Raw genomic sequence first — 19675 nt, 5'->3', positions numbered from 1 at the left:
ACTTCCACATCAGCATCTTTGTTTTACAAATGTGTCGCTTGGCACTGGCAGCAGGCAGACCGCTCACTCTTCCGCCCACGGAGGCAGCTAAAGTCAGTGAGGTGTTTGGAATTGTACAGTGCATCTGGAAAGTATTCACAGCACATCACTTTTTCCACGTTTTGTTATGTTACAGCCTTATTCCAAAATAGATTAAATTTATTTTTTTCCTCAGCATTCTGCACATAACACCCCATAATGACAACGTGAAAACAGTTTACTTGAGGTTTTTGCAAATTTATTAAAAATAAAAAAACTGAGAAATCCCATGTACATAAGTATTCACAGCCTTTGCTCAATACTTTGTCGATGCACCTTTGGCGGTAATTACAGCCTCAAGTCTTTTTGAATATGATGCCACAAGCTTGGCACACCTATCCTTGGCCAGTTTCGCCCATTCCTCTTTGCAGCATCTCTCAAGCTCCATCAGGTTGGATGGGAAGTGTCGGTGCACAGCCATTTTAAGATCTCTCCAGAGATGTTCAATCGGATTCAAGTCTGGGCTCTGGCTGGGCCACTCAAGGACATTCACAGAGTTGTCCTGAAGCCACTCCTTTGATATCTTGGCTCTGTGCTTAGGGTCATTGTCCTGCTGAATGATGAACCGTCGCCCCAGTCTGAGGTCAAGAGCGCTCTGGAGCAGGTTTTCATCCAGGATGTCTCTGTACATTGCTGCAGTCATCTTTCCCTTTATCCTGACTAGTCTCCTAGTTCCTGCCGCTGAAAAACATCCCCACAGCATGATGCTGCTACCACCATGCTTCACTGTAGGGATGGTGCCAGGTTTCCTCCAAACGTGACGCCTGGCATTCACACCACAGAGTTCAATCTTTGTCTCATCATACCAGAGGATTTTCTTTCTCATGGTCTGAGAGTGCTTCAGGTGCCTTTTGGCAAACTCCAGGTGGGCTGCCATGTGCCTTTTACTAAGGAGTGGCTTCCGTCTGGCCACTTTACCATACAGGCCTGATTGGTGGATTGCTGCAGAGATGGTTGTCCTTCTGGAAGGTTCTCCTCTCTCCACAGAGGACCTCTGGAGATCTGACAGAGTGACCATCGGGTTCTTGGTCACCTCCTTGACTAAGGCCCTTCTCACCCGATCGCTCAGTTTAGATGGCCGGCCAGCTCTAGGAAGAGTCCTGGTGGTTTTGAACTTCTTCCACTTACGGATGATGGAGGCCACTGTGCTCATTGGGACCTTCAAAGCAGCAGAAATTTTTCTGTAACCTTCCCCAGATTTGTGCCTCGAGACAATCCTGTCTCGGAGGTCTACAGACAATTACTTTGACTTCATGCTTGGTTTGTGCTCTGACATGAACTGTCAACTGTGGGACCTTATATAGACAGGTGTGTGCCTTTCCAAATCATGTCCAGTCAACTGAATTTACCACAGGTGGACTCCAATTAAGCTGCAGAAACATCTCAAGGATGATCAGGGGAAACAGGATGCACCTGAGCTCAATTACGAGTTTCACGACAAAGGCTGTGAATACTTATGTACATGTGCTTTCTCAATTTTTTTATTTTTAATAAATTTGCAAAAACCTCAAGTAAACTTTTATCACGTTGTCATTATGGGGTGTTGTGTGTAGAATTCTGAGGAAAAAAATGAATTTAATCCATTTTGGAATAAGGCTGTAACATAACAATATGTGGAAAAAGTGATGCACTGTGAATACTTTCCGGAGGCACTGTATAGGGTGAATAATATATCGTTATTTGGAATACATACATTTCATGTGTGTTTCTTGTCTACAATGATCTGGGTAAATGGATGACAGGAAACGCGAGGCAAGAAATGTTGAACACATAACTAAAACAGAAACGTTTTGTATGTTATAGTAGTAATGACAAAATGTTGACATGAAATGTAAAATGTGCGAAGGCTGCTTCACAAAAGGTACAAGTATAAGAAAACAGTGCACTTTTATTCACTAATATAATCAAAGAAGAAGAAATGGTATTATGGGACGATGCTGACATGTCCATGTGGCTGGTGAAGAGGTAAGAACTGCTGTTTCATAATAAAGAGGTTGCAGTTCTGATTTTGGGTCCTTTCTGCATTTACCGTTTCGAGTAGTGAGTTGCTCTTACTGTTACTATTATAGAATAAAAACATCTATTTAATTTGAGTCTCTAACAGCCAGTGTAAATTTATGGTATTTTTAAAGGTTAGTGTTTTTTTTTTTATTTTTTTATTTAGTTTTACTCTCTCAGTTACGTTCACACTCCCTCCAATCTGACACTGTTAGCTAATAAAGATGTGCTATAACAGAGGTGAACTCAAATAAGGATAAGGGATTAACATTGGAGAAAAAGAAAAGAAGCCCTCCCCGCAAGAAACATCCAGTCACACATAAGAACAATGCAGCTGCACCAGGCATGAAAGCAAAAGATGGCACCGTTTCAATGCAGCAACAGGTTGGGCGTCATCCTGTCAGTGAATCTGCCACACACATGTCCTTCAACGAAACAGCAGGGCCTACACAAGATGCCAAGGTATTGTGCAAAGTTCTGTTTGCGATAATGTTTTTTTATGGTCTTTATATTAAAAATAAAAAAATAAAAAAATTTATATTTTACTTATATAAAAACCACAACACATCATCGTAACAACACACAACTTCTTCATGCCACTTTTGCTGGATAATAGACTGCTGCACCACAACAAAACTCTGCTTGGCAAGATAAATAAAGTGCGACGGTAGCTTCCACCTGCAGCTATAGACACTTCCGTACATGAGCAATGGAACTGAGAATGCAGAGAGACTTCTTTTTGGGCACATACACCGTCAGCATGGCACTGCCAGATCTAAACACTAGCATGGAGAATTGCTCATACAAAATGTATGTTTTCCAAATAATTATATATTCACCCTATACAATTCCAAACACCTCACTGCCAGATAAAGAGACTTCAGCATCTGAGTTGACTTTAGCTGCCTCCGTGGGGGGATGAGTGAGCAGGCTGCCTGCTGCCAGTGCCAATCGATACATTTGCAAAAGAAAGACACTGATGAGGAGGTACTAGGGAATTTAAGGTGGCCCGGGATTAAAACTTTTTTTGTAGGCTTCAGGGACTCTAGTGTTAATAAAGAGTTTTAATTAATGAATCTCCTCCTGGTAGAACAACTGCAAACAAAATATTAAAAAAAAAAAAAAAATGATGACAGAGCACAATGTTCTTTGGAAAAAATGCACTGGTGTGCGTACTGATGGAGCTGGGGCTTTAGCAGGAAATCACAATAGTGATGTTACTACAATATCTATCTATCTATCTATCTATCTATCTATCTATCTATCTATCTATCTATCTATCTATCTATCTATCTATCTATCTAAAGGACAGTGCTGTAGTAGTAGTATTCATCATGATGTCTTAGTAATAAAAGTAATCTCTGAAGATCAAATGGGTTTAGAATGCTAATTTTTTTAAAACCTGCGCTATAAATTCAAGAAAGTGTACAATTTTAGGCCAAGAGATGGGAAATAACCAAGAAAACCTGCTGTTGTATACCGAAGTTCTATTATTATCATAAGAAAAGCATTTAAACTTTTTTTTTTTTTTTTTTAACTTTTTATCAGAAGTGCAAGTTGTCATTTGCAATTCAAAATGTGAATTAAGAAATACCTTCCTTGATGAGTTATGGTTGGTTAGATTATCATATTTAGCTGGTATTCTTGGAAGGCTGAAATGATATTAATTTAAGTTTAAGGACTAAACGTAAATGTTTTTACTGTTACAAAGTAAATGCAGCCATTAACAATTGAGTTAATTATCAAGGAACTGGATAAAAATATGGTAAGTTTTCCACCCATTTTAGAAAATTTTCTTGGAGAAAACAACATAACACTGAAAGACAAATTAACAACTGTTATAGTGTATAAAACCTACAAATTATTCTATATATTTTTATTATTATATTTTGCTCAATCCCAACAAGATGAATTCAGATGTAGGGGGCATTATAATAAAAGGCATATCCCCTTCCCTTACACCTCACTTTTATAACAGTTGTTCACAGCATAGTGCTAAATTGGTATTACAGCCTGGCTAAGGAAGACTGAGCCATGCCTCAGGCTATTGATTACTGTATGGATGGACATCTGGGACAACAATTTGGTTTACAGCCTGGGAAAGGAGGACATGAGGTAGTATCAAAAAACTTTATTATCTGGGAAAAGATAGATTTGTTTGAGCAAAATTCATCCATCATATTGGCAGCCAGCCAATCAGGTGCATGGAACATTCATGTGTTGTGAAACCACGGCATGAAACCTTAGAATAAATATGCCTCGTCTGAGGAGTGAGGAGGGAAGTAAGGAAGGACAGAGGAAGAAGAACGGACGAAGATGTCACTGGTCATCAGAAAAGCATCATGAACATCGATTGCTAAATCAAACGCCACCCTGGGACAATCATCCTTGTCATCTCTACTTTTTTTTCGTAAGCTTTTTCTAAAGACTATATATATCCTGACTTTCCTATCAGTACCTACTGTATTTTCTATTCTTTGTTCCAGTGGTATTATAATTATTCCTGTAATAAATACCATGCTGCTTTTAACTTTATATGCTTTGTCTTAATGTCTATAGAGTGACTGAAATAATAAGTTAGATTTCTTTGTGCACCTGGTGTGGCCAGAGATTTGCCATTACCTCTGTGCAAAATACTACGATAATACAACAACAAATAGATAAAGCCATTGTTTTAATTGATAAAAATTTTATATTGTACTTCCAAGAAGACAATGCAAAATTGAGTCAGGAATCTGTTTCCTTTACATAACGTAGCATTGGCTGAATGCCTTTTTTCTGAACAATATTAACTTATTGATATTTCATGACAGAAATTTAATGGATGAATTTAAAAACAACTGTTTTGTCAACTTCTAGATTAACCAAAACATTTTAAAGAGCAATTTTATTTTTAATGCCATTTTTTTCAACATATTTTTGTGATGCAGGATTTTCTTTAACGCAGTACTTACAAAACAAATATAGAATAAAATGCAACTTGGAGCCAAACGTACAATTAAAACTAAGTAAAATAGAACCAGATATAAAGAAACTAATTTCTGTCAAACAAGCACAAGTATCACATTAATTCATTTTGTTATACAGTAATCCCTCCTCCATCGCGGGGGTTGCGTTCCAGAGCCACCCGCGAAAGGTGAAAATCCGCGAAGTAGAATCCATATGTTTATATGGTTATTTTTATATTGTCATGCTTGGGTCACAGATTTGCGCAGAAACACAGGAGGTTGTAGAGAGACAGGAACGTTATTCAAACACTGCAAAAAAACATTTGTCTCTTTTTCAAAAGTTTAAACTGTGCTCCATGACAAGACAGAGATGACAGTTCTGTCTCATAATTAAAAGAATGCAAACATATCATCCTCTTCAAAGGAGTACGCGTCAGGAGCAGAGCATGTCAGAAACAGAGAGGAAAGCAAACAAATGAATAGGGCTGTTTGGCTTTTAAGTATGCGAAGCACCGCCGGTACAAAGCTGTTGAAGGCGGCAGCTCACACCCCCCCTCCATCAGGAGCAGGGAGAGAGAGAGAGAGAGAGAGACAGAGAAAAACAAAGTCAAAAATCAATACGTGCCCTTTGAGCTTTTAAGTATGTGAAGCACCGTGCAGCATGTCGCTTCACGAAGCAGCTGCACACAGAAGGTAGCAACGTGAAGATAATCTTTCAGCATTTTTAGACGAGCGTCCGTATCGTCTAGGTGTGCAAACAGCCCCCCTGCTCACACCCCCTATGTCAGGATCACAGATAGTCAGCGCAAGAGAGAGAAAGAAAAGTAAGTTGGGTAGCTTCTCAGCCATCTGCCAATAGCGTCCCTTGTATGAAATCAACTGGGCAAACCAACTGAGGAAGCATGTACCAGAAATTAAAAGACCCATTGTCCTCAGAAATCCGCGAACCAGCAAAAAATCCGCAATATATATTTAAATATGCTTACATATGAAATCCGCGATAGAGTGAAGCCGCGAAAGGCGAAGCGCGATATAGCGAGGGATCACTGTATTGCCAATTAATCATACTGCATTATCAAATTTGTTTATAATTATTTTTTATTAGAAATTAAATTAAAATATGTGACAATAAATTAAGTAAATGTATAGCCTTGACTTCGTATTTATACATAAGACATATTTTTGTTGGTGGTACACATTTTTGAAATGGTTGAGAACCGCTGTTCTAGTACTATATTTTCTTCTCAAATCTCATACCATGCCAAATTATTCATGAGACCACATGAAAGTCTTATTATGGTGTTCTGTGTATCCATGTATGGTTCTTCAAGACAGAATCTCAATGCATCTAACATTACACTAAACATTGTATTTATTATATATTATACATATCATGTATACATGCACAAACACACACAACCACTTTTGTTTAGTGAGCATATAGTCATAGACTTGAAGGATTTCCATTGAAAAACCACTTATTTTTCTTTTTCTTCTTCTATCAAGGCAGTTTTGTTTATAGAAGTTGAAAACACATAAGGGAGGACCACGGCAACAAAACCAACTATGGAATATGCAAAATGACTCCATGAATGAACCTTTTCACTTACAAAAATGCTGGTCAGAAATTTTAAGAGTAACAGGTTATAGTACAATTAGTCAAAAAGTACCTTAGGGCAAGGTCCTGCTGGTGGTTTTCTGTATTTTGCCTGAAGTTCGATGAGTAACAGAAAAAAAACAGAGAAAGAAAAAAAATGAATACTCCAGTTTCAACATTTATGTCTGTAAAATAAAATAGACTCATGCGAACAATGAGTACCAATTTTTAATGTGGCATAGCAGTGCCAAGAATGGACTGGAGCCCTCCCATCTTGTTGGATGGATAAATAGTACTTCATTTGTCCAAAAGAAAAATGTAGCTTTTAGAGAAGCTCAAAAAATATAGATATATTAAAACAAACAACAAGCCCCAGTCGAACACATACAAAAAATTACTAAATAAATACAAGAAAAAAAAAACCAACAGAACAGCAGTCACAGTGAGGCATTATAAAGTTGTATTGCCATAGGTAAGATGGAGCCCCAAGTAGCATGTCCTGACTCACCTGGTTATAGAACATATAAAGGATGTCACTACTTACTTTAAATAACTGCAGTCTCTAAAGAACAAAGGAGTTTGCCATTCATTATATACAGTAGTTCCTCTGTGTCACTAGATCAGTACAGCCTGTCATTGATGTGAACCTCAAAATATCTGTAGGAAGGTATCAACTACACACTGACTCCCTGAATAATGATTGGGAGTAGAGGCTCTTTGGTGTGGTCAATAACTAGTTCTTTGGTTTTGCTGATATTAAAAATGAAGAAATAAAGTTCTCCAACTGACTCTTACACTCTGTCCCATCACCCTTGTTTGCGTATCCTATTAGTGCAGAATGACCTGAGAATTTCTGCAGGTAACATGAACTAGTGCTATATTTATAGCCCAAGGTAAGGTATATAAGGTGTACAGAAAAGGAAACAGGACTGCTTCTTGCTTTACTCCAGTGTTGCTCTCGTCCACATCTGAGGCACAGTCCTTGAGCCTCATAAGCGGTGGTGTGTCAGACAGTCCATTATCCATAACACCATAAACAGGAATACAAAGGCCACACTGCAAGTTGCAAACCACTATTAGCCACAAAACCAGGATAGCCACATTACAGTTTGTGAAAAAGTACCTGCACAGTTCAGGAAAAAGGTCATGTGGACAGACAAGACAAAAATGAACCTGTATCAGAATTATGACAAGAGCAAAGTGGGGAGACTAAAAGGAACTCCCTAAGATCCAAAGCAATTTACCAAACATATTGCTAAGGCAACACAGGAGCTTTTCAAAGCTAAAAAATAGAAAATTTATGGTACTTGTAAAAGTTTTTTTTTTTTTTTTTTTTAAGTTTTATTCTGTCAGTCACGGTCAGGCTCTACCCCCATTTTCTGACCCTAACATACATTTACACCAGATCTGATGCTGTTCGTTTTCAAATAATATTGCATTAGTGCGAGGATGTTTTCTGATTGGTACTATTTAGGTAATAAAATGATTTCTTCAAAATGTTACATATATTTGTCTCTTTCTTTTTTGCCCCGGGGCTGCGTTGACATCATGCCCCAGAAGGCGTCAGCTTATTTGGTGCGAGCAGGAGCACGCGGGTGCCCGGTTGCTGTGTGCTACAACATGCTTGACCTGGCGACAATCAACACACATGTACTGTGCAAAGCATGCACAGGGGCCACTGAGAAAAGAAGAGTGTTCTTTGCTCACCTTGCAGAGGAACTTCGTCGTCGCTTCTTACAAGAAAAGGCGATGGAAAAAGAGGATGCAACATCGACAAGCTTCTGTTCCAAGACAGCCGCTTCCCCCAGGAAAGCAAACTCAATCAGTGTCAGGTGCCCCTTCAATGTAATAGGAACCACAGCATAGAGAGAAGTGTGTACATTACAACAGGTACACATGCGGTAAATGTAGGAAGGACGGTCCTTGGGTGTGTGGGAACTGTTAACATTTGAATTTGATGATTGTATATAGTGCAAAACTGATCTCTCTGTACTTTTTTCCTCTGAATGTCCTAGAGTGCAAAATAAACACCACCATGCACCAAAATGTGGAGATTGGGCAAGACCTTTGGGGGGATGTGGTTATTGCGGTCACCGATTACAACTGCAAGAAGGTATGCAAATGAATATGAATAATGTTGCATCAGTGCCACAATGTTTTTACCGAAATGTACTATACAGGTCATAAAATGAATTATTCCAAACATCATATACTGTATACATGTGTCTCTGTCTTTTGTCAGTGTGGCTTTGACATTGTTATACTATGTGTTTTTTATTTAAGTTTAATGTCTTGTTCTCTGTGCCCACTGTTATGGATTCATTCATACAGGAAGACCAAGTATAGGTACACAGGGACACAGCAGCAGCATTTAGAATTGCCGAGCCAAGCACAGGCCTAGATAGCCACAGACAACTGGAGAATTGAATAGTCAGCCTAAAGACAGACTAGTGTATATTTCTGTCTTCTGTCAGCACAGAAACCTTTCCTTGTTGGGAGAATGGGAACTGTATATGGGCACTGTGCTATTCCTGTATTTTTTGAAGGTGGGACTGGAATCCTTCTTGTCCTTGTTTGGATCGGAGCCAAGAGGCTGCACATGGAGCAACTGAATATAAGGATGGACACCTACGGCCAACACTTTGAAGCTTCCGGGCGGAAGAGTATGTCTTCCGTCCGAGGCCGAGCAGAAGATTATGTCTTCTGTCTGGCTAAAATCCTTTCAGCGTGGCAACGATAGATGGCAGGCTGCATAGGTCAGGCTACCCACAGGCTTGACATGTCTGCCATAAGCTTCCCGTTTGTAATGCCGCGTAAAACCGTCAATAAAGAGCTAGAATTATCCTAACTTGTCGTGTAAGCTTGTAACCGCCATTGCATGCTGGGTGGGATAATACCTTATTAATTTATAATAATTTATAATTCAGGTTAATTAAAACGCCGCAATATAAAAGAACACATTTCCAGAGAGCTAATGCCTCTCACGGAAACAGACATCATGGACCATAAGGTGCATACTAATTCAGCGTGAGCAGGAACACTCAATAAAACTGAATAAAAAAAAAATACTGTATAGCAGGCTTATCAACACATTTACAAGACAAAAGACACTGACGGAGAGGTGCGAAGGGATTTAAGGTGGGCCGGATTTACAAGTTTTTTTGTAGGCTTTGGTAATTCTAGTGTTAAGTGGATGTGCACCCCCTTGCATATCTCTAAGCCACATAAAGGGTGGTTTATATCCCACGCTGGGTGCGAGGGAGTCGCAACAAAAATTATGTCAGACTTGGAGATGCGCACAGGAAAATATTTCTAAGTACATGGCGCTGCTGAAGGGACAGCCATGTATTCCAAATGGACAGCCGTGTATTCCACATTTTTGATGTGCCTGTGTCAGATGTGACTAAATGTAAAAGGGAACAATGAACAAACATTACTTGTTTTAAAGTACATTCATTGGTGTTGATTTAAAATGTGTTGTGTTGTTTCTGCTGCTTACCAGCTGCTGAAAATGTCAGGTCCAGCTAAATTACTTGGTTTGAAAATCTGGCCCAAATAAAATTATAATTGAATAGTCCTGCATTAGAGGCTTGGGAGAGCATCACCGGAGAAGATTCTTAGTACCTGGTGATGTTTATGAATCACAGTTTTTTAGCAGTCATTGCATGCTGGGATATGCAATAAAGTACAAAATATGACTGCTTTAATTTTCCTACCATTGCTATGTCCCAAACATTATTGTGCCCTGAAATGGGTAAACCATGTATATAAAAATGGTGCAACTTTTAAGTGGTGTAATTGAAATGTATCTAAATACCCTTAAATTAAATTAAACGATGTGCACTTTAATAACGTCTGAATTGTTTAATTTGTAATTTTAAACTGTGGCGCAGAAGGGTAAGTCAAGGAAAAATGTGTGTTTGTTCCAAACATTATGAAGAGCACTGCAGGTTCACAGATTCCTTCAAGTGCCGGTAAAAACAAAAGCAATTCGAAGTAATCAAATTCTACTTCATCACAGCATTCTGTATTGATAATTATAGAGTTTGTCTTCATGACAATGCATGAAGAAACAGTAGTCAATGAATGCTTTGAAAAACTTGACAACAATAAAAAGCCTGTCTCACATACCAGGGGCCTCATGTATAAACGGTGTGTACGCACAAAACTGTTGCGTTCACCCATTTCCACGCTCAAAAAGCAATGTATAAACAATAAACTTGACACAAAGCCACGCACATTTTCACACCATGTCAATGCCTTGTGTACGGTCAGATTTGCAAACAGCGTCAAAGCAGTGCTACTGTTCCTGTGCGTTTTTTTTTTTAGATTCACATCCCTGATGCAGCTTTATCAAATACACTGAATTTAACCACATATCATTTATTAGTTTAAGAAATCTGATTGTAATCAGCCTGTAACCATATAATGGTGCTTAACCACTTATGCTTTCATATTGTATTTTTTTCACTGTTTTTATCCTATTATTATTATTTCTGTTATTGTTGTTATTTTACCATTTTATAGGAAAATAAGATTATGGAGGATTTGCATATTGAATCTCATTGTATCATACAATAACAATAAAGGAATTCAATTCAATTGAGAGCACGTATTTACAGATGATGACGACTGGCTTCTAAGTTGATTTAGATTTCCAGGTGCTATATTTGTGCAGCTCTTGATATCATTTTAAAGATGAAATGCATTAAGTATATATATATTACATTACACAGATACATTTTAAACTTCATTTAAATTATGCATATTGTTAATGATTAAATATGCGAGGACTTTGGGCAGCGGTAGAAATGAGCTGGCACCCCGTTCAGGGATTGTTCCTGCCTCACGCTGTATGCTTGATGGGGCTGGCGCGACCCTGGATGGATCGATGGATGGAATAATTAAACATGTACTATGAAGATATTTCAATGTCCTTAAAAGTTTTGAAGAATCGGCGTTCTAAGCTTACAGACTGACATTTATTTAAGAGCTGAGTTTTGGTGACTGGTTATTTGGAGAAAGAAAAGGAAGGATAAGAATCGGGGGTTAGTACATTTGAAATAAGACAGTACTTCTGCAATAAATTATTTCATTGAGGGTCGTGCACGGCGCAGAAAGAATCTTGTGGGAGACGGGAACAATCTCTGGAAGGGGCACCAGCTCGTCGCTACCACTGCGCTAATATGCCTCAATGTTTTCTACATGCTTTCATTTTTATCATCATGAAAATGATATCAAGTATACATCTTAGTAGTTAAATTGTTCGGAGAGCTGTAACATCATGAATGTAATGTATTCTGTGTTCTGTCAGCGTAAGAGAACGTCCATTTAAGAAGCACATATTGATTCACACACGCACAGTACATAGAATACGAAGCATTTAACGTGCTACTTTAGTTAGGATGGGATTTGAGAAACTATTAAATTAAATGATTTTAAGATGAAGTTTATGGTGTTCTGCTTTAATGACAAAATAAACCACGCAATTAAAGTGGTAATTTCAACCTTTTTTTACAATGTGTTCCAGTTTTTTTTCCTTTCTCTGTACCCTAACACACCATATAACACTCAGACGGTGGGTTACAACTCGCATTTTCACGGCAACTTTAATATCTGGCCACCTCTTATTTATTTGGGGCACTATGCGACTTTCTGAACTTGAACTTTCGAGTTTCTCCACCACTCGATCAACTTCCTTTTGTTGTTTATATCATTGCTTAAACCAACAAACAGTAAGGTTTTTCCTTGCCTCTACTTGGTATTCGCTGAAATTCGTCTTTTTCTCCGTGCTTTTGCCATTGTCTTTTCACAGAACACAAAAACATAAGGGGCTATTTAAATTGATTTGCATATGTAAAGAGGAGTAATTCTGGGAGGAGTCGGGGTGAAGCGACAGGCGTGTGCACGATCGTTACTTTTCATGCTGACCAGGATTTATGGAGTGGAAGAACGTGGAAGTTGGCGTACGCACAGATTTATGCATATGGATTTTTTTGTGCGTATGCACATTTCCACTTTTGTCCGTATGCCATGTTTTAGTGTGAATTCTACGCACAGCATGTGGCCCCAGATCTCAACCTAATTAAACATTTATGGGAAATTCTAGAACAGCAATTAAAATAGTGTTTTCCACTATCATCTTCAACAGCAACAAATGATAGAATGGCCCATGGCAGATATCTTATTGCATCTCTCCAATACATTTCCAGACACTTAGTGTATACAGTGCATCTGGAAAGTATTCACAGCGCATCACTTTTTCCACATTTTGTTATGTTACAGACTTATTCCAAAATGGATTAAATTCATTTTTTTCCTCAGAATTCTACACACAACACCCCATAATGACAACGTGAAAAAAGTTTACTTGAGATTTTTGCAAATTTATTAAAAATAAAAAAAATTGAGAAAGCACATGTACATAAGTATTCACAGCCTTTGCCATGAAGCTCAAAATTGAGCTCAGGTGCATCCTGTTTCCCCTGATCATCCTTGAGATGTTTCTGCAGCTTAATTGGAGTCCACCTGTGGTAAATTCAGTTGATTGGACATGATTTGGAAAGGCACACACCTGTCTATATAAGGTCCCACAGTTGACAGTTCATATCAGAGCACAAACCAAGCATGACGTCAAAGGAATTGTCTGTAGACCTCCGAGACAGGATTGTCTCGAGGCACAAATCTGGGGAAGGTTACAGAAAAATTTCTGCTGCTTTGAAGGTCCCAATGAGCACAGTGGCCTCCATCATCCGTAAGTGGAAGAAGTTCGAAACCACCAGGACTCTTCCTAGTGCTGGCCGCCAATCTAAACTGAGCGATCGGGGGAGAAGGGCCTTCAGTCAGGGAGGTGACCAAGAACCCGATGGTCACTCTGTCAGAGCTTCAGAGGTCCTCTGTGGAGAGAGGAGAACCTTCCAGAAGGACAACCATCTCTGCAGCAATCCACCAATCAGGTCTGTATGGTTTGTGGCCACACGGAAGCCACTCCTTAGTAAATGGCACATGGCAGCCCACCTGGAGTTTGCCAAAAGGCACCTGAAGGACTCTCAGACCATGAGAAAGAAAATTCTCTGCTCTGATGAGACAAAGATTTGAACTCTTTGGTGTGAATGCCAGGCGTCACGTTTGGAGGAAACCAGGCACCGCTCATCACCAGGCCAATACCATCCCTACAGTGAAGCATGGTGGTGGCAGCATCATGCTGTGGGGATGTTTTTCAGCGGCAGGGACTGGGAGACTAGTCAGGTTAAAGGGAAAGATGATTGCAGCAATGTATAGAGACATCCTGGATGAAAACCTGCTCCAGAGTGATCTTGACCTCAGACTAGGGCGACGGTTCATCTTTCAGCAGGAAGACGACCCTACGCACACAGCCAAGATATCAAAGGAGTGGCTTCAGGACAACTCTGTGAATGTCCCTGAGTGGCCCAGCCAGAGCCCAGACTTGAATCCGATTGAACATCTCTGAAGAGATCTTAAAATGGCTGTGCACCGACGCTTCCCATCCAAACTGATGGAGCTTGAGAGGTGCTGCAAAGAGGAATGGGCGAAACTGGCTAAGGATAGGTGTGCCAAGCTTGTGGCATCATATTGAAAAAGACTTGAGGTTGTAATTGCTGCCAAATGTGCATCGACAAAGTATTGAGCAAAAGCTGTGAATACTTATGCACATGTGATTTCTTAGTTTTTTTATTTTTAATAAATTTGCAAAGACCTCAAGTAAACTTTTTTCATGTTGTCATTATGGGGTGTTGTGTGTAGAATTCTGAGGAAAAAAAATAATTTAATCCATTTTGGAATAAGGCTGTAACATAACAAAATGTGGAAAAAGTGATGTGCTGTGAATACTTTCTGGATGCACTGTATATATCAATGTGTACTGGATATTTAGCTTCGTGGTTTAGCAAAGCATCCTTAAGATAATTCAAGTATATGCTCTATCAGTAACCTGTAACCTAACTGCTAATAATTAGGATAAACTGTTCATGTTAGAAACAATTACCTGTGTTTAAAAAATGGAAAAACGATCCACGTAAACAAATCAAAGGCAGTAAAGATTCCAAAATAATAACGTAATTTTTAGTTAGGCAAAACAAAACATTTTCTTTAACTCTTGAATCAAGGGTGATAGATGTGGTAAACAGGAGGTCTAATTTCAATAAAATTAAATGGCACAAACCAATTTAATAAATGCTAAAATGAAAACCAAAATCCTTTGTTGTTTATTATGACTTGAGTATACATGCATAATAACTTCAAAAATAGTTCTAGTTATCTAGAAATGAAGAACCCAATCTACTTTAGACTGACAATAACTTAGAATAAGCATTTAGTTTCCTGTAAAAGCTATTTAAGTATGAACCCTGTTTAAGTCTGACAAGTCAAAGACCTGTACATACCTCATTAAATGTAGTGTAAAAGAGCAAGCGAATACATTTCAATTAATATTCCCAAATGCAGATGAACCAGCTCATGGTATAAATACCTTTATACATCTATCTATTATAAAAAGAAATCCTGTCCCCTGTCCTGATACAAGAAGATAAGACCCGTGAGACGAAAGAGACCTGCCACGGTGCATCTCACGGGAACACAGAACGAGTCTTGCAAGACACACCCTACTTACAAGCAATATCAAAAAAAAAACACAAATCAGTAGTGTAAAGGCAGTCATGCAGCACACACAGCTCCAGGGCTCTCAGTGCATATAAAGTGTATAAGGTCAATATGGTAGAAATGAATAGGGTAGAAATGAAATGAATAAGGTAGAAATGAAACATCGACGATTAAACGAAGAAGAAAGAAAATCACGGAGAAAAGAGACTCACATGCGTTGGACAGAAAAAAAGAGCAAAAAAGAATAATCGAGGTGCAAATTCAGAACATAAGGAAAGTAATTATCAGCCCGGAACAAGTGGAATTGAAAAAAAGCACGTCCAATCCAGCTCAGAATTAAATGACAGTGAGTAAAAGACAAAGTAGAACTTCATAAAGACGTTTACAAACGTTGGCGATAAACACATGCAGAGCAGGTTAGAGACTATGAAACCAGGGAAATTAGAAAGGCTCAAAAAAAACAAAAAAAAAACGGCGTTATACACGTGGAGAAAGTTAAAGGATATGAAAGTAGGAAAATTAGAAAATATAAAAAAGTAAAGATCGCAGTAGCTCAAACAAACAAACTGACTCATTTAACTATGCACCAGTCTAACTTTGGTTTTGCACAATAATTACTACAACATTGCATCTTAACACTTAATTCTACTTTATTCACATAATTTTACTTATTTATTATGTTCTACTATACTGTTATCTTTCAATCTATGACTTTTTGTTAATCTAACTGATATTCTTCTAACTTTGCACAGTTTTTGATAAGCGGATCAGGATGCATTTCACTGCGTGTTGTCCTGTATAACTATGCATGTGACAAATAAAGAATCTTGAGAATTTCAAAAACGGAGTTTACCGCACATGCATTTATTGGTTACTTTGTTAATGTACAGTAATCCCTCCTCCATCGCGGGGGTTGCGTTCCAGACCCCCCCGCGAAAGGTGAAAATCCACGAAGTAGAAACCATATGTTTATATGGTTATTTTTATATTGTCATGCTTGGGTCACAGATTTGCGCAGAAACACAGGAGGATGTAGAGAGACAGGAACGTTATTCAAACACTGCAAACAAACATTTGTCTCTTTTTCAAAAGTTTAAACTGTGCTCCATAACAAGACAGAGATGACAGTTCCGTCTCACAATTAAAAGAATGCAAACATATCTTCCTCTTCAAAGGAGTGCGCGTCAGGAGCAGAGACTGTCATAAAGACAGAGGAAAGCAAACAAATCAATAGGGCTGTTTGGCTTTTAAGTATGCGAAGCACAGCGGCACAAAGCTGTTAAAGGCAGCAGCTCACACCCCCTCCGTCAGGAGCACAGAAAGAGAGAGAGAGAGATAGAGAGAGACAGAGAAAAACAAACAGTGAAAAATCAATACGTGCCCTTCGAGCTTTTAAGAGAGCGAAGCACCGTGCAGCATGTCGCTTCACGAAGCAGCTGCACAGAAGGTAGCAACGTGAAGATAATCTTTCAGCATTTTTAGACGAGCGTCCATATAGTCTAGATGTGCGAACAGCCCCCCTGCTCAATCCCCCTACGTCAGGATCAGAGAAAGTCAGCGCAAGAGTGAGAGAGAAGTAAGTTGGGTAGCTTCTCAGCCATCTGCCAATAGCGTCCCTTGTATGAAATCAACTGGGCAAACCAACTGAGGAAGCATGTACCAGAAATTAAAAGACCCATTGTCCGCAGAAATCCGCGAACCAGCAAAAAATCCGCGATATATATTTAAATATGCTCACATATAAAATCCACGATAGAGTGAAGCCGCGAAAGGCGAAGCGCGATATAGCGAGGGATTACTGTATATATATTTATCTGTCTGCTTATTTAAAAAACCTTAATTTACCCCAGGAGTCAAAAACGTTCTGTCTAGCCCTTATACAAAAACCTAGACAAAAGCTGGGGTATCACCTTGGTAACCCCATGTACTTTTGGAACTGTGAGAGGAAAATAGCACGACTTTACAGACAGGAGTCCAATGCAGAACTCTACTTACTTTTTTACTTTGTAAAAAAAAAAATTATTAACTGCTGATGATGTAGATCATTTTGTCTATGCTGAAATTCCAAACAGAGAAACCTATCCTGACCTCATTAAAAAGATTCAGCATATTGGGACTCGCAAGATTACAGATATTGTTTTTACAGAAGTTCTGAAATAAAAGCGAAACTAATGAAATAGCAACAATTCTAAGAAAAAAAAATCTTAAAAGTGTGTATCCGGAAAACCAAAAACAGGGGTTGGCGAGCAAAGCGAGCAGGGGGCGAAGCCCCCTAGTTTATAAAAATACAATAAACAATACATATTTTAACAAGCTTTTAATTACTAAATGTTTTATGTCTTTTCTTTTCTAGCGTTACATTTACCTAATGTAGCTATTGTTGCCTAAAACCCAAAACATTTTCATCATTAACCTACAAACTATATTGAAAATTATCACTATTTGCTATATAATTATTTTTTACATACATGTAAAGTGAAATAAAAAATATTTTTGACTAATTTCACATGAAATATATTCAAAAGCTTGAAAACAATATTAAATTAAAATTTATGTATGTGTACACTATTTAATAATTGTGAATAACCTTCATGATAGCATGAGCAATTGTTTCTTGAAAAAAAAAATTCAAATGGAAAACAAACTCATTTTTAGCTCACATATACATTTATTGGGACAGCTACTAAATATCTTCCTCTACACTTGAAGAAACATTTTATCCTATATTCTATAAAAGTCTCCATTATGGATCAGGTGACTAGAAAAAGATCCAGAGATGTTAGCATAATTCAATTTCTTGCACAAATGCCATTACTTCTACCTCATGTCATCCATTGATGAAAGGGCCTACTGGTTAACTTTGTTTCTTTAAGAAACACCACAAAATATTTCAAAGAAAATTTCAAAAAGATTATAATACATCTATTTAAAACTTTACCTCTGCTTGGTAGCACCTCTGGATCCTGCAAAAGAAGAAAATAAACTTAGGTCAATATTTGAAATAAAAAGTTTTATACAGTAAGCATTTCTATGAAAAAGTGTAACACTTCATAGAAGACTTTTCTCAAATCCATCATTAAACAACAACTACTGAAATCACTTTCTAGTTAAAAAAGAGAAATGAAAGAATCAATTGAGTATATTTTGTAAAGAGTAGACCTGTGATTTACATTCTAACAGAAAGGCAGATCAATTTGGTATGGATTAAAAGAATGTTCTTCCTTGCAGCTTATTAGAAACAGGGCTTTAATGCCATATCTCCAGCACACCCAGCAGATATGTGGATGTGGAGACAACAAGAATATTTTTGGACAATCCTATCTGATACAAATGTCCTTTAATTGCCTATTCTCTGTTCCTATGACTACAAAAATACAATGTCATCCATTTAACAAGAAAACATTAATTTTGGCTACAAATCAGTTTCCATGCTTTCTCAACAAGTGGACTGTACAAGCTGTATGTAATTCTTACTAAATCAGGTAAGGAACCAGCCCTAGATAGGATGCCAGTACATTGGTGAGCACACTCATGCACACATGTAAACTTGCTTGCACTGAGCAAATCTGGAGAATGAGCAATGAATAATTAATTGACATGCACAATTTTTTCACTGACACATGAAACACGTGAAAACATGAAATCTGGAACTGAGAAGCAAAAACTATTTCACAATTTCCCTCTAAACATCAATTCACTTGTAAAATATGATATGCATGCAACATGCATTTACTGTAAGCATCTGGAATTAAAGCTCTTCCACAGAGCTTTTGCTTTTCAGTAAACAAATATTTTAATTTCCAGAAACAGAAATAAAACTGCAGTCTGAAGCATGGTTGTTAAAATAAAATCATTTTATCTGCAGCTTTAATGTTAACCAAGCCTCCCAGTCTACAACAAATTCATAGTGAAAATTATTATATGACATTTAGTAACAAGAAAATCATCTTTGACAAAAAAACTGAAGAGGATGAGGGTGGTAGTGATTAATTTTATTTTCTGTATAGTGAAAAAAGAGAAAAAATAACAAGTAGATTGCCATCAAAATGTTTTTTGATTGTTTTATTGGTATATTTATGTTTACTAACAGTTAAATGGTATTTTAACTTTAAATGATGAATAATATAAAAAAATTTGTGAAATTATCAAATTCTGATTAAACTTTATTTTTGGAATTCCCTCATTTCTCACCTTGAATATAAAATGCTAATTTACAGTTTGTTCATACAAATTTCTTTACTGGGCTGAAAAAAGCAAGCACAGTTAAAACTAAGTTTAGTAAAATGATATCACATGCATTAAATTGCTTTTAACCTTTCATAAGTGATGTCACAGTGCTGTGGTACTGCTCAAAGCAGTTTGTTGTTTTACAGAGGTTAATGTTGCAGACTGCACAGCCATAAACACTTTCATGCCTCTCCCCCCTTTGGTGGCA

At 37.9% G+C, this 19675-nt stretch overlaps 1 protein-coding gene across 6 annotated transcripts in view; it reads right to left on the bottom strand.

Annotated features, from left to right (window-relative positions):
• pogzb (pogo transposable element derived with ZNF domain b) overlaps positions 1 to 19675 on the bottom strand; it is a 161265-nt gene that overhangs the window by 4954 nt on the left and 136636 nt on the right. For all 6 annotated transcript variants that reach the window (XM_028793933.2, XM_028793935.2, XM_028793939.2 and 3 more), the window contains 2 exons: positions 18179 to 18203; positions 6695 to 6733 (listed from right to left, as the gene is read on the bottom strand). In XM_028793933.2, the coding sequence (XP_028649766.2) occupies positions 6695 to 6733; positions 18179 to 18203 (64 nt within the window). The remainder of the gene's footprint in view (positions 1 to 6694; positions 6734 to 18178; positions 18204 to 19675) is intronic.

Source organism: Erpetoichthys calabaricus, chromosome 2 (assembly GCF_900747795.2).
Source record: "Erpetoichthys calabaricus chromosome 2, fErpCal1.3, whole genome shotgun sequence".
In the NCBI taxonomy this organism is placed as follows: Eukaryota; Metazoa; Chordata; class Cladistia; order Polypteriformes; family Polypteridae; genus Erpetoichthys; species Erpetoichthys calabaricus.
This window is presented reverse-complemented; position numbering and strand designations above follow the sequence as displayed.